The following is a 14,279-nucleotide window of genomic DNA, read 5'->3' on the forward strand; positions in this document are numbered from 1 at the left end:
GTATATATATAGTGTGAGAGCATCCTAATTCTCCTTTGTATATTCTATATAGTTTAATGAACTTTCTATTACCTAATTACATGCTCGTACGCGCTCTACGGTCCGTCACAGATCTTCAAACTCATAGCAAACACCTGTCATCGCTATTCAAGCATCCTTACCGAAAGATGACATTGCCATTGGTACAGCGATATTTATGTTCGCAGTGCAGCTGGGTGGCGCCATTTTCGTTTCGGTCGCCCAGAACATCTTTACGAACCAATTGCTTAAAAATTTGGCCAGCGTTCCGAACTTCGATCCTAGGCTTATTCTCAAGCTTGGTGCAACTCAAATTCAAGACAACGTTCCAGAAGAATATATTGGTCTTGTTCTTGTGGCTTACAATAAGGCTCTCACTCGCACTTGGTACTCAGCCGTTGCTCTATCTACGTTATCATTCCTGGGAGCATTGGGTATTGAGTGGAGGTCCGTCAAGGCACAAAAGAGTAAGTAAGAAATAACAGAATGGAAAGGCACTTCACTGGCACTCTACGGAGAACGTAACGTTTCATGTAATTTTAGAATGAGAAAACTCCACTCAAACTTTTGCGTTATGAATAAGCCTCCAAGTGTACTCTCGCAAAGTCGATTCGATTGTGAGATCAAAGCAGATCGTGATGCTCTTACTGCAGTCAGACTTGATGCATGTCAGAATGATTTGTCAGACTAATGATGACTATTAATGCCGACGACCTGCTTTAACACAGTCATTGACCCTGAAGAACTTTACTGTCGTGGGTGCTAAGCCGCCGGGAAAATGACTAGCGCCAGCATTCTGTCATCAAATCTGCCCGAAAATTTACCGGCTTAAAGCCCCACTAAACTGCCTGAACCAGTGAGAGGTTTCACGGACGACATCTTCAATGATCAACTCTCAGAATCCAGTCCTTGACCGCTTTTCAGGCTCAAGAGCACTTTATGAAATGGATAGCATACCAAAACGCACGCGAGCTAGCAAGCCGAAGGTGCGAACTGGTTGTATAACTTGCAAGTACGTGTTGCTATTGTCGCAGGTATAACTTTAGCTGACTCGCTAGGATTCGGAGAGTGAAGTGCGACGAGACAAAGCCGAAGTGTTTAAGGTAGGCGCAAGCGCTGTCGTAAGCCTAAAACTCCTTTAGACCTGATCAACTAATGATAAAACAAAGATGTACGAGAACTGGCCGCAACTGTGACGGATATATCCTTCAATTGAGGCCTCTCAATGTTCTCATCGAGCCTTCCCCAACGACTTCGACGACATCCTCAGCAGAACAAAGAGCTCTTGAATTTTTTTATCACAATACTTCTCCCCATCTTATCAACTATTTTAATCGATCGTTTTGGAAAGGGTCAGTTCTTCAGTTCAGTCTGACTGAACCGCTTATACGCCATGCTATTGCAGCTGTTGGTGCTTTGCACGAAGGCCTCCGAACTGCCAATCATGACGAGGCAATGTCAAATGCCTTGGGACTCTATAACCAGGCCATTCATTTGGCTGTAAAGAGGCCGTCGACGGATGCAAGTGGCAGCCTGCCTGTCCTGATAATTGCGAGCATCGTGTTTACCTGTTTCGAATTTTTGCGTGAGGATACTGACGCAGCTCTTACTCATATCAAAAGTGGCATGAACCTTCTGAAAGCGGCCCGCGACACAGCAGAGGGCCCCCTTCGACCTTGGGGGCACAATTATCATTCTTTCGAGAAGTTTTATCTTGAAGCAGAGCTAGCTCCGATTTTGAACGCGCTATATCTTACGGCGTTGAACCACGATCGATCTCAGGCTAATATCAGCATGCTGCTAAATCCTTTGGATAAGGATGGTATCATAGACTTTGGAGATTCATTTGACACGGTCCATCAGGCTCGGGCGGGTCTGATGGATTTGTTGTGTACTAGCCTTGACCTAGCTCGCCTTGCAGATAAACGGAGAATGCACCCAGAGAAGCTCAGCCAGAGGTTTTGCCAATTTCGGAAGAGCCATGAACGTTGGAAAGTCTTATTTGAAGATATGATTGCACGGCGGTCCGAGAGCTGGACTACGGAAGAGCGCAAAACCACGGACCACGTTCAGATTATGTGGTATGGTCTCAAGTCCGGATTCTCTGCATACTTCGCCAGCAATGAGACCGCCTGGGATTCACACAAAGCAGACTTCGAAGAGATAATCAAGTTAGCAGAGTCACTAATTTCTGATTCACAACAGAGCACCGTGCACGGTCAACGGGATCTTTCGTCCGAAGTCGGGTTTCTCGCTTCTGTCCACACCGTCGCTTGGAAGTGTCGTTGGCCATTTCCTCGACGGCAGGCACTCAACATCTTGCTTAGAGCTCGGCGATCACTGTGTAACGCTGACTCCCGGGTGCATCATGCCATCTACACGCGTGTCATGGAGATCGAAGAAGCTGCTCTTGGGCTTCCACCCGAATTAATGGCGAGCGAGGACTTACTTCCTCCCGAACATGCCCGCATACATCAATACCATGGTGCACCCTGTACTTCAGGTGTCGGAGAGAGCTATGAAATTACGTTCCTGACGAAACCAAACGGTCCGGATGGAGATTGGCATTATCAAACTGAAATCATCGATCTCGCCACGACCTTTGAAGATACAGAGCCATTTTCACCAAGTCCACTTCCGCCTCCTCAACCCAGAAACACACAATCAAATGACACCACCGGACGAATCCTTAATATCTTAAATAGTGCGGCAGCGAGGTCACTGCCTTGACACGACTATTCTATCTGGCCACGACTCTATCAACACATGCACCGATTGAGACCTAAGAGATGATTCTCGTCGCATGTTATCTGAACCATCTCAACTGAAATGAGGCCAGTAGGCCGACCAGTCAGGAGTTAGGTATACCCCAGGTGGCGAATATGGGACAGCCAAGAACCCCTCAACGACAACGAACGGCCGGCCTATGAATAGACTATACAACGCAGACCAAAAGAGGCTCAACACTGAAGAGATGTACAGTGCCACCAAGGGTATAAACAAAATGACCATCGGAATGCCTATCAGGATATTTTTCGGCCGAAATGGCTCGTTGTCAAACCTTCCAAAGAGCACCTCCATTGTGCTGTCAACAATCTTCATGTTATCGTCAAAGCTCTCGTTTCCATCCGTTTCAAACAGTGTATTCATCAGGCTGAATGGCTTCCCGTGTTTGGTGCGAAACCTGGGATTGATGAGCTTGACAATAGAGCTGGAGAGCGGCACCAAGACAGTCGCCAGCATTAGCACCCCTAGTGGCAAGCAAAGAGTCGTGGCGGAGAGCCGCCAGAGCACCTTCTCTGGTGTTGATCGGAACGGTCCGTTCCAGGCTAGAAGATGGAGGCCTGCATAGAGTAGGTTCGCGAAAGCGATGCCGACCGTGCTGACGACATAATCCCATATCTTCGTACCGGTCACCGCCGGGCGGGGAAAATCGTGTATTCTGTCGCACACCAAGCTTGTCCAAGGACCCCTGTTGAGTTTGGGTGGACCGCCGCCAGGACGGTAGGTCCAATTGCTGATGAGAGGCTCCTTCAGTTCGGGGTAATGGGGTATGGCTTGACGTGCTAGGTTACATAGCTTCAGAGTCTCTGGTGGTATTGTCACCATTGCATCGGGGCATCTGCTCCAGCCAGGCGTGTCGAAGGTGTCAAAAAAAGACCTTAGAGGCTCAAAGGGCATCATAGTGTTGTCGCAGGTGAATCTTACGATTAACCCGTGGCTTGCTTGATCCAAAGTCATCTCAAAGCTTTGATCATCGGATTTTGCCGTAATAAGTTTATCCTCATGATCTGTCATCAATGGCTCGCTCAGTTTTGCTTCATCCCGTGAAGCTCGCTTCTCCTGTCAAAGTATCAGCATATGGGCCAGAATGGCGTGGATTAGTACAGCTTCATACCCCAACTAGAGAGCCTCCTTGCACACCAAAGTCAATAGCTTCTTCAATGTGAGTCTCGTCACCACGTTGATCTATGCTCGCTGTCTCGGATCCGGCGTCTTCGTCGACATCAAAATCAAACTCGAGCACGGCAAAGTAGACCGTGCGGAACATGCCTTTAATCTCATTGGGACGGTGTACACTCTTTAAGAACCCTAGAGATGAACGCACACACATTGCAGCGCATATTGGCCCGACAGATGGAGTTGAAGTGGAGATAACTGCAGGTTCCTGGACGTCGAATGGCTTGTACCACCAGAGAACGTATGTCGATAGGGCGCATAGGCTGTGGGCGACTGTGTTAAGTTCCAGTAATGTGACAGGCAAGCCAAAACCGAGCCGGGAGATGGTCTGGGCAAGGAAGTAGGCAGCCTGAACGCAGGTTATAAGTTTGCCCAAGCCATCCGTCTTGCTTTTGTCCTTGATTGCCTCTTCACTTATATCTGGTATCAATTCCGGATGATGTCTCGCAAGGAATAGCAGACCAGCTGGCGGTAGAACTAGCCGCGTCCTTCCATCTGGAAAAGGCACGTCGTCAATATTAGCACTGTTATCAAATGCAAAGCCACCCATTGTAGCAAATGCGTTATGAGTCTTTGTCCAGGGGTGAGCACGATAGGGCCCAAGTTTTGACGGCTGGTATTCATCGATATCATCCTTTTCCTTGCCACCAACGTGATTTATCTGGTTCGCTTTCGATGGATGCCGGGTTAGTGGATCAAGTAGAATCTTCATGGAGTTGTGAAGACGCATGGCTGCCCGTCTTTGCTGAAATGCTGTGTAGACGACCTTTTTCATTGATTAATTCTCATAGATCAGGGCCAAAAAATTGTTGCTTGACATGACGTACAATCTCAGGCGCAAACAAAGCCATGAGCATCCACCCTACCTTCGAGAATTTCTCGATCCCGCCATGGCCATTTTGAGGAATATTCATGTGAACAGATGTCCAAACACACAAAATGAGCGTCGCTAAGCAGGTTGAGTAGATGGACCAGGTCCCTCGACCACCTCCCTCACCCTCCCATTGTGCCGCGGCGTTGAGAGGCTCCGAGCCTAACGCGCTCCACATGTTGTGACGCTTCAAGAGGTGTTGAAGCAGGTGCAGACGTGACGAAGGCGTCATGAGATACGTCCCATTTGAAAGAATAGAAAGTTAAGTTGGCTGGAAACGCCCCTTGAAAATAAGACTTTCCTGCGACGTCAAGTGGGTTGGAGACCTGCTGTGCCGCACATGCTAACCGCCACTGTCCAGATATTGGCAGGGATCATGTAACGTTAGGGCCGATCCTGCACCTGAAGGAATGGCCCCCAAACTTTTTACAATGCCAGATGTTTAGGGTATGAAAGCCACGCATTTGAACCTAAGCTTTCAGACTTATACTCGCTGCTGATTTGATGAGCAATTTCGTCTTTCCAACGCATTCTGTTAACGGAATGAAACAGGACCTTCCGGGAAGGCGTGTTAGGAACGGGTCGAGCCGGCCAGTGGCGTGCCATTAATCATGGCCCCGGCCGGCAACGCTAGACAGACTAGTTGTGCAAGCTCTGGGAGGGCTGGTCCTGCTTCGCTTCAGCCGCAATTCGTCTCCACCAATATTCTAGACAAAGCTGAGTTTGGTCAGTCACTTGAAGTTCTGACGCTTTTGTAGCTAGATTCTCTTGACAGTGAACTTTGCAGTATGCTTGCCAGCAGTCCTTCGCACTTCCGGGATCTTAGCGAGTTGAAATTGAAGCCGACACTATTTGACCAGGTGTCCGAGGGTCAATTGACAACCAAAGATCTTGGTCTCCGGTTGAACTTACCTATCCGCATAGCGATTGAGTCTGATCTTTCGTCGGTACCTTACAGCCGCTTGAGAAACTCAACTGGTGCAATCTACATGATTGCTCTGGGATGCCAAACACATGAAGTCGCGCCCTTTGTATCAGGTTTTCGTGTCTTGACGTCCACGGGCAGTAAGGTGCAAGTTCCATCAAATCCCAACCGGCGACTCATTCTCTTCTTATTTCGAGTTAATAATGCAGCCAACACTCAAGCGCCATGGGTGTTTTGCCGAATTCGGTATATGTATGATACCCGACCTGCAGAAGACATTGATAAGTGGCCCAGAAGGACTCTGTATATTCGAGAACCAATTCGTAAAAAGCGCATGGAACTCATGAATGACATCCGAGGGTTCGGCCGTTTTGCTTACGAATACAACATTATTCGTTGACTAAAACACGAAGAACGGTTGGATGCTACAATTGGAAATATCACAGCTTTCGTACTTGAAAGCAAAGAAAAGTCTAGCATTCTCTTCGTGTCCTGTGGAATCCAGGTTGGTAGCGCTTTCTTGCATATGACGGAGATGCCGATTCCTTTGGATGAGGGATCTCTCCAGTGGATGTGGAGTCAAACTGAACAGTTCGAAGCGCCCGGGATGAGGCCCTGGAAGGCGATTCACAGACGCAAGACCAATGAACGGCGCCTGCTCCTGAGCAATTATTTCACAGTGGTCTTACTTTTGAAATTCGAAGAAGGTCTCGAGAGTGCCGATACAAATATCGTACGTAATTACATGAAGTTAGAGGAGAGGGGATCACCCTTAACATCTACATAATTTCTGCTATAGCCTCAACGAAAAGAACGAGAGAGTTGTGAAAGTCTGCGAAATTGCCATGGCTGCTGATATGCTTATATATCGTAGTTAGGATAGCAAGGTGTGGCTTGACAGACTTGTGGCCTATGCACAAGCAATCGTAATGACAAGACAGCTATAGTTGATAGACTAGGATTCACGAACAATGTTGAAGTCAACCATTCATAGTTATAGTACAAACCCGAATGAATGGCCAAATAGGCATTGTCGCTGGCAGGCATTCATGAATGACCCAAAGTCACCTGAATTACTTAGTCTAGGGGTCCCTTCGATGCCGAATGCTCGAAGGCGAGATCATTCAGAAATGCTGCCCCTCTCCGATTCACTCAGTCTTTATGATTATTGTAAAAGACTGTCAAAATCTAACATTAATAGTTTAAAGGACCATACTTAGCCGCTTTTCTACTTGCACAACTTGAGGACGTGAATGCACCTCTCATAAACCAGGGGACGACTCCGTGGAGATTAGGGCCACGGATGCCAGCTTAGGTGCTGAACGCCGGGCTTTATGCTTAGTTCGATCCACGGAGCTCCATATTCTTGAACCCAGACGGGTATTTCGTAATTATTTACCATGATTGCGAGGGATTCTATCTTTATCTATCACTGAACTTTATATTACGGGAATACGAGGTCTCCATCAATGCTGATTGTATGGAAATGAATCCACAGTGTCTGGCATTTGCCTCCATCCGACAAAACCAGGAAAGTTTGCTAGAAAAGCCATTATCCTTTAAGAGTGATATCCTTGATACTACAGATATTCTGCCTTACCACCAAGTCTGTCAGAAACTAGTATTCATTCTACTACCCAAGACAACATATTGATCACAATGCATCTTGGGAATCTTATCTTGACACTTCTAGGGCTTGCAAGTTTTGTAGTTGCTGGCCCAATTGAATCAGAGGAGGCCAAGGTGCTGGCTGCCGCACAAGCACTATTGATCACGACCTCGGCACCGAACCGACCACCTCTGACTGAAGCCTACGACACCGTAATCCACGGAGGACAGAACAACCTTCTCCATGAAAGTGGCTTGGTCAGCACTCAGCTCGGTGCATACATTCCACAATTCGAGAAGATCTTGGAGCAGCTTTACGGCAGTGGGGTAGAGAGCTTTGTCGAATCTTTGTACGAGCCGAAAGTCTGGATTCATGGCAGTTTGGCCCTCGTCTACGGTCGTGCTGTCATTACCATTGACGACGTAGCCACAAGCTCTGCGTGGGAGCATTTCTCGATGGCGAAAACCGACGAAGGATGGAAGATCGCCGCTATCTCGGATCAATCATGGTCCCTAGCAACGCCTAGCTCGACCATCCCCCCAATCAAGCCTGAAGCACCCTTCCGTTGCACAATCGAAGCTGTCTGGAATTCTATCCGTGACTGCAATTGGGATATCTTAGGAGCACACATGTTGCCGGAGGGCGGTGCCACATTGGTACTCTCCGAAGGCATTCTCACACTTTCAACCAACGAGTACATCGAATACCTGGCCAGTATTTTCAACGATGAACCGGGAGGAATATATTTCGACGAGCAGATCTTTGATATCAAAGCGAGATCTACTTCTGACTATGGGTTTGCCTGGGTCCTGTCCGGAGCCAATAAGGGCGGCAAAAGAACCAAAGACACGGCCGTCACTATATTCACATTTATTAAGCTAGATCATCAATGGTTCGTGACCTCCGTCCAAGCGGGTCAGCATTAAGGTACCTCTAGCTCCTGTTCGACAAATGCTTTGTTTTCAAAACCGAGCAGGGCCAAAAAGGAGGCGAGCAGGTAGCCAACAGTCGTGTATGGATGAGAGAAAAACATCTAGGGTTATCTACAAAACCTAGTAAATCAACTTCTGATATTGAACGGTCCTTCTTCTCTCAGCTTAACTGACCCATTTCGAACATGCGTGATTTGTATAGTGCGCTTTTCGCGACACAAATACATACACTGTAATAATGACAATTGATTTAATTAAATTCACGATGTGGTACATCTTCTATCCCCTAAACAATCGCCCAATCAGTAGCTTCTTTGATGAACGAGACCCCGGTCCATGTCGGTCAATCTCACCCAATGCTCTGCTCGCACGCCTTACTCGGCATTAGCTTGTCCTCCTGCAACAAATCCATTGTCATTAGCCGTCTCCTTCCACCAGTAAGCTTTCGCTCCCTAACGACCGCACAAACTTCTCCATACACGGTCAGAACTCTGGTAGCGGACCAACCCTGGCACTTCCAGGAGTGGAGGGTGGATAGATGCTCTCAGGATGTTGGCCCAGCATGGCATTTCGAACCCGGTGCATCGTCGACAAGACTTGTCAGTGTCGATGTACGCCTCGGACTGCTCATTGGTACCTTTTCGATGTGAACGCAAAATCGAAAACTGACAGACATTACCGCAGTGACATTTCGCACTCAGCGTCTCTTGACTTTTCTCCGGACTTTCGGTGGGTGTAGGCGTTGTAGCAAGGCTGTTGGGCAAGTCTATAGCATTCTTACTATCTTGACTACGAGCCTGTCTTATGGGAGTCTTCAGGCACAGACTCGCGCCACCGTCTCGGGTGTCTTCAATCCACAACTACACACAGTTCAAGTGCCCTTCCGTTTGATCCAGCAGACCGGTCGCACATGCAAACTCTCCAACATCTTTTCCCGCATCATGGTAGTGGTTGCATGCTGCGGCCCCGTATGTTGCATAGAAATAGCGAGTGAGCGTTGTACAGGAGTCATAAGCGGCCAGTTCTCGCGCGTCGGGATGGATGCCCAGGAGGACCGCTCAAGAGGCAACCACTTAACCGGTAGTCTTGCGACAGGTCTCATAATGACTAATTCATGGCTCAAGAGCAAAGACAGATTAGGAGATGTCGTGGAAGAACGCGACTCTTCCGCAATGACAGTAACCACTCAGATTGATAGCGCCTTCAATTATGGCCTAATTTCAGGGCAAAGGCGAAGATGATCAGCTCATATGGGACCTTTTTAGGTCTTAGTAAGCTTGTAGCGGGCAGGGAAGAGGTGTGCTTGCGCCGCAGAACATTCTATCCGACCTCATCATCTGGATCCGGTGAGCTGTGATTACAACCAGAAAAGTGTCTGCTTATCGGTCACGGTGCTCCGGGAACGAGGTCAACAATATCCAGACTTGTCAGCCATGGCACAACCAACCCCACTTGAGCCTCCAATTCTCATAATCGGCGCCGGCGTCGCCGGACTCACGCTTGCGCAAGGATTGCGACTTCGTTCCATTCCCTTTAGCATTTTTGAGCGTCGTGCGAAATCGCAGATCAAGCAGGGCCATCGCTTACGAATATCAAGAGAGGGCCAGGCCGCCCTCAACAGTGTCCTGTCGCCGCAGCTCCAAGACTTGCTCCGACGCACCGCAGCTGAGAGACATCAGTTCGCTCCGCGATATGTAGACGCCCGGAAGCTTGACTTTGCCGAGCCTGAGCCAGTAGACCCCGCGGATTCAATGGCCCTTGACAGAACCTGGCTCCGTATGCTAGCTTCTCTCCAAATCCAGGACTCCATTGCATACGGAAAAGAGTTCGACTCCTACGAGATTGTTGAAGGAGTGGTCCAGGTCAAATTCACAGATGGCTCGACAGCAAGGGGACAGCTCCTTGTTGGCGCAGATGGGGTTAGGAGCAGTGTGCGAAAACAGCTCCAGCCAGATCGCAAGCTGCTTGATTTGGAGCGCTGGGTCATTTGGGGCCGAACGCCAATGAGGGACGACTTGAAAAAGGGATTTGGAGCGCGAGACTTGTTGACTTGGTGCATGTGCTTAGATCACGAGTTTAACGTGCAGACAGTTGTCGAGCCGATAACGTGGTCAAGGAGCGTTCGCATCGAGTCTGAGGACAAGCTACCAGACTTCTCGGACTACATATACTGGGTTGTTTGCACCGCGGTGTCACAATACAAGGAGGACTTGCCAAAGACGGCGGAGGAAAGGAAACTGTACCTGGCGCGAGTCTCGGAGACTTGGCATCCTGCTCTGAGGCATCTGCTTGATTCCGCTGCGCACGAACTGTCCGCATGCGTTCCCATTCTCTCGAGCAAGCCAGACATACAAATGTGCTCGGCTGGTCGTAATGGAAGAGTCACGCTGATTGGCGATGCAGCACACCCAATGAGCCCCATGGGCGGCTCCGGTGGGGATACGGCCATCCGTAACGCCGCAGACTTGGCACGGACACTTGCTGAAGAAGGTATTACGGAGAGTAGCATCAGGGGCTTCGAAGCAAGGATGGAAGCAAGGGCAAAGGAGAAAATTGAGCATTCGTTTAGAGGTGGACAGAAGTTCTGGCGTGGTAAGGAATGGACTGCGTACAATGAGGTTGAGGTTTGAAGAGGCATTGCCTTCAGGGAGAACAAATCAGTTTCCATACGGCCAGGCTCGCTACGTATCCTGATTCAGTAGAATGCAAGACGGGGGTAACAAGACAACCAACCTCACAGTGGATAGTAGTAGTAGGATGACATTTCCATTGCTGCTATTAAGGATCAAATGCCTAATTCAGAGAATATTCTGCGATCAATCTTTCAGCCCCCCAAGCCCCTACTAGGTATGCGATAGAGGTCGTGTGGGTACTTGGCATGAAGGGGCACACGCTGACATCAATAACCCTCAATGCTTGCACACCTCCAAGGACTTTGAAGTGTTTGTCAACACAGGCATTTCGATCTCCCTGGATGCCCATCTTAGCTGTGCCAACTGGGTGCCAAGCACAGCTAACATTGCTCTCAACGAAATCTATTATGTCTTCTTCAGAAGTTGATTTTGGCGCTGCAATTGGTCCCACGACATGCTTCGCCAAGTCGCTATTCGCTACTAAATCCATTACAGTTTTTGTTTGTGCCATGGTGTTAAGGCGGTCAAAAGGGTGAGATAAGTAATTCGGGTCTAGTAATGGTGCGTCCTTTGGGTTCGGAGATTGTAGTCGGACGGTGCCTGTAGACTGGACGCCCATGCAAAACGTTTTGATTGTCATGGAGGATTTATCGTGAGGTATGTCTTTTGGCCAGTTACCGCCACAAGCAATCTCGTAAGATGGAACTGTAGGTCTCGTGATGAAACGTTGATTCTCCTCCGGTAAGCTTCCCAGCTCACTGGATTGCTCGACATTCGGGTCCTTGACCCAGGCAACCGCTAGGTTGACGAGGTCTTGCATTGGCAATGTCTTCTCATCAGGAGGGAGTGTAACCAGTTCGGGCTCACCAACTAAATCTGAAGAAACTTCATAGTCAAATGAGAGAAGTGTATGGTCTCGGAAGTTAGAGCCAACTCCGGAGAGATCAGCCATAACAGGAATTTCAAGTTCCATGAGATCTGAAGCGGGACCGATACCAGAAAGCATTAATAATTTGGGTGTGTCAATAGCCCCGGCACAAATGATCACTTCCTTCTTAGCATGGAATGCTGATATCAGGGTCAATCAGTCTCGCATGGAATCCTCAATTAAGTGAACTCACCATGTCCTTCAGTTGTCTCGACACCGACTGCCCTCTTTCCCTCAAACAAGACTTTAGATACCTGTGTAAGACATCTGATTTCCAGATTCGTGGGAGGTTTTGTAAGATAGGCAGCCGAGGCTGTTAGACGATATTTTAAATTCTGTGAGAATGAAGGTATCAACCCATGTCCGATTGGATCGCCCGAATTTAGGTCAGGATTTGCTTGCCACCCATATGCTGCCATGGCATTCAAAAAGCTTGCAGAACCTTTGTCGACAATTTGACTAAACTCTGCAGTGACTTTACCCATATTGCCGTGAGATCCATCCGCGATTTGGACATAATTTTCGAGGCCAGGCATCCTTGCAGAATCAGAGACTGACTGCTTTGTATTATAAGCTTCAATACTTTCCATCAGTAGTTTGCTATTAAGCCAGCCAAAGAATTCGTCGCCAATCCTCGTGGCCCATTCCTCGAGATCACCCTTGGGAGGCGTAGTCCAGATGCAGAAATTGATGTTGGTTGTTCCCCCGAAAGCTTTACCGCGAGACTGGTCGAGGATACGATCTCGAAGATGTTTTTGGGGAACAGTCTTATAACCCCAGTTGAGGTTAGGTTTCACAACCCATGAGATCCATCTTGTTGCAAGGCTTCGGGTCGCCAAGTCATCTGCCTTCCCACCAGCCTCCAACAATAGAATTGACGGTGCAGCTTTGGATGAGGCTAAGCGAGAGGCGAGCAAGGCTCCAGAGGGACCGCCTAACTCTATCAGTATTGCCAGAGAATGCAATTTAAGGAAACACATACTCCCAACAATTATGAAGTCGAATTCACTCATCCTCAGCTAGTACGATAGATGTAGTTTTGCCACTGTGGTCATGGTAATGGAGATTCGAAGGAAACCTGCAAATCGACACCTGGCAAATACCTTTCCACACAAGGCCCAATTTGTCGGACTGCCATTTTATAGCTGGGGATAAGGCGTCTTATGAAAATGTTGGGTAGTGAGAACAGGTCATTATCATGAGAATGTTAGGTAGTCAGCACCAAGCGCTAGGTTCGGCGTTCGCGGCGAGATTCCGAACCGCGCCTCAACTGAACATCTCCCACAGGCTGCTGACTGTGCGTTGTTGTACTGACTACTATTACTCGTGCCACTGAACCTTGGATGGGATATTTTGCGTGTTTCTACACCGCCGTCGTATGCTATCACGTCTATTCGTCAAAGGTGAAAATCTTGGGGGACGAAAAGCTAGATACTTGATAGCCCAACTAGGTCTAGTATATATACATAACATCAGATTCGCTATTGTGCACGATCCAGGCAAGTCATATTCCCAATCCAGTCAGATGTTAGCACTTTGCAGATTGTTTACGTTCGATACATCCATTGGCCTTAACAATTTTGGACATAGACTCACGATTCTCTTGAGCAATCCTGTACATGATGGAACATCAAGAGTATCCTTGAGATTTCCAGAATTGGGACCTTTCCAGAAGTCATTAAGTAATCTTCGATATGATCTCTCGGGCTTATCCAATTTCATGGGATGAGTCTTCCGATAACTCCTGCCAAGACTTTGATCCTCCGTTATGAGAAAGCCCGCAATCCCCGATCGCCACTGAGCCTTGACTGGACCGGATTGGCTGTTACAATCTATCACTGAGGTGCACCAAAACATACATATCTTGCTTTAACAGCTACCCACCTCGCTGATTTATCAGTATCGAAGGATTTGTACTATGAAGAAACCGATAATGTCTGCTCTATTTAGACTGACACTATTGTGTAAGCACTACTCCGGCTTTTGCGCCCATACGACCCTTTGTCGGTAGAACACGTGGTATTTAGCTGATCGAATCTCGCGCCTGAGGTGTGCGCAATAAACCCTGACCTCATCCATAGACCAACCAAGTACTATGTTTGCCATGTATGAGACATAGCCTTCATAATCTTGTTCCAAGGCCGCCTGGGCGAACTGGCCAATCTCTTTCAGGCGTCGGTCTTTGGGCCAAGCGCCAATAGGGGCCTAGATAGCATGAAGTCAGTTATCTGTACAAAATTGTGAGGAGGTTTGAACCAGTAAGCATACCTTGAGGTCCCATGTCTGGACGTTCGTGAACCCAGCATCCGTGATTCCCTTTGGCTGTAAATCGTCATCAATGATAGTGAATGTGCGACCTAATTTCTTCCCACCCTCTATGAAAAATTTACCCCATTGGTTCAT

General features: G+C 48.2%; 3 protein-coding genes across 3 annotated transcripts; 2 read left to right on the forward strand and 1 right to left on the reverse strand.

The window, feature by feature from the left end:
- Positions 1-7,433: 7,433 nt before the first annotated feature.
- On the forward strand, positions 7,434-8,309 carry UCRPA7_7343 (hypothetical protein; the record flags this gene model as incomplete). The annotated part of the gene is made up of 1 exon (XM_007919875.1): positions 7,434-8,309. One exon carries the CDS (start codon positions 7,434-7,436, stop codon positions 8,307-8,309), a length of 876 nt encoding a protein of 291 aa, XP_007918066.1.
- Positions 8,310-10,066: 1,757 nt separating this feature from the next.
- Positions 10,067-10,945, forward strand: UCRPA7_7344 (putative cercosporin toxin biosynthesis protein; the record flags this gene model as incomplete). The annotated part of the gene is made up of 1 exon (XM_007919876.1): positions 10,067-10,945. One exon carries the CDS (start codon positions 10,067-10,069, stop codon positions 10,943-10,945), a length of 879 nt encoding a protein of 292 aa, XP_007918067.1.
- A 2,902-nt stretch (positions 10,946-13,847) lies between these two features.
- On the reverse strand, positions 13,848-14,279 carry UCRPA7_7345 (hypothetical protein; the record flags this gene model as incomplete). The annotated part of the gene is made up of 2 exons (XM_007919877.1): positions 13,848-14,081; positions 14,145-14,279. 2 exons carry the CDS (start codon positions 14,277-14,279, stop codon positions 13,848-13,850), a joined length of 369 nt encoding a protein of 122 aa, XP_007918068.1.

The sequence above is a fragment of the Phaeoacremonium minimum genome, assembly GCF_000392275.1.
Source record: "Phaeoacremonium minimum UCRPA7 unplaced genomic scaffold PA7_03_scaffold_518, whole genome shotgun sequence".
NCBI lineage: Eukaryota > Fungi > Ascomycota > Sordariomycetes > Togniniales > Togniniaceae > Phaeoacremonium > Phaeoacremonium minimum.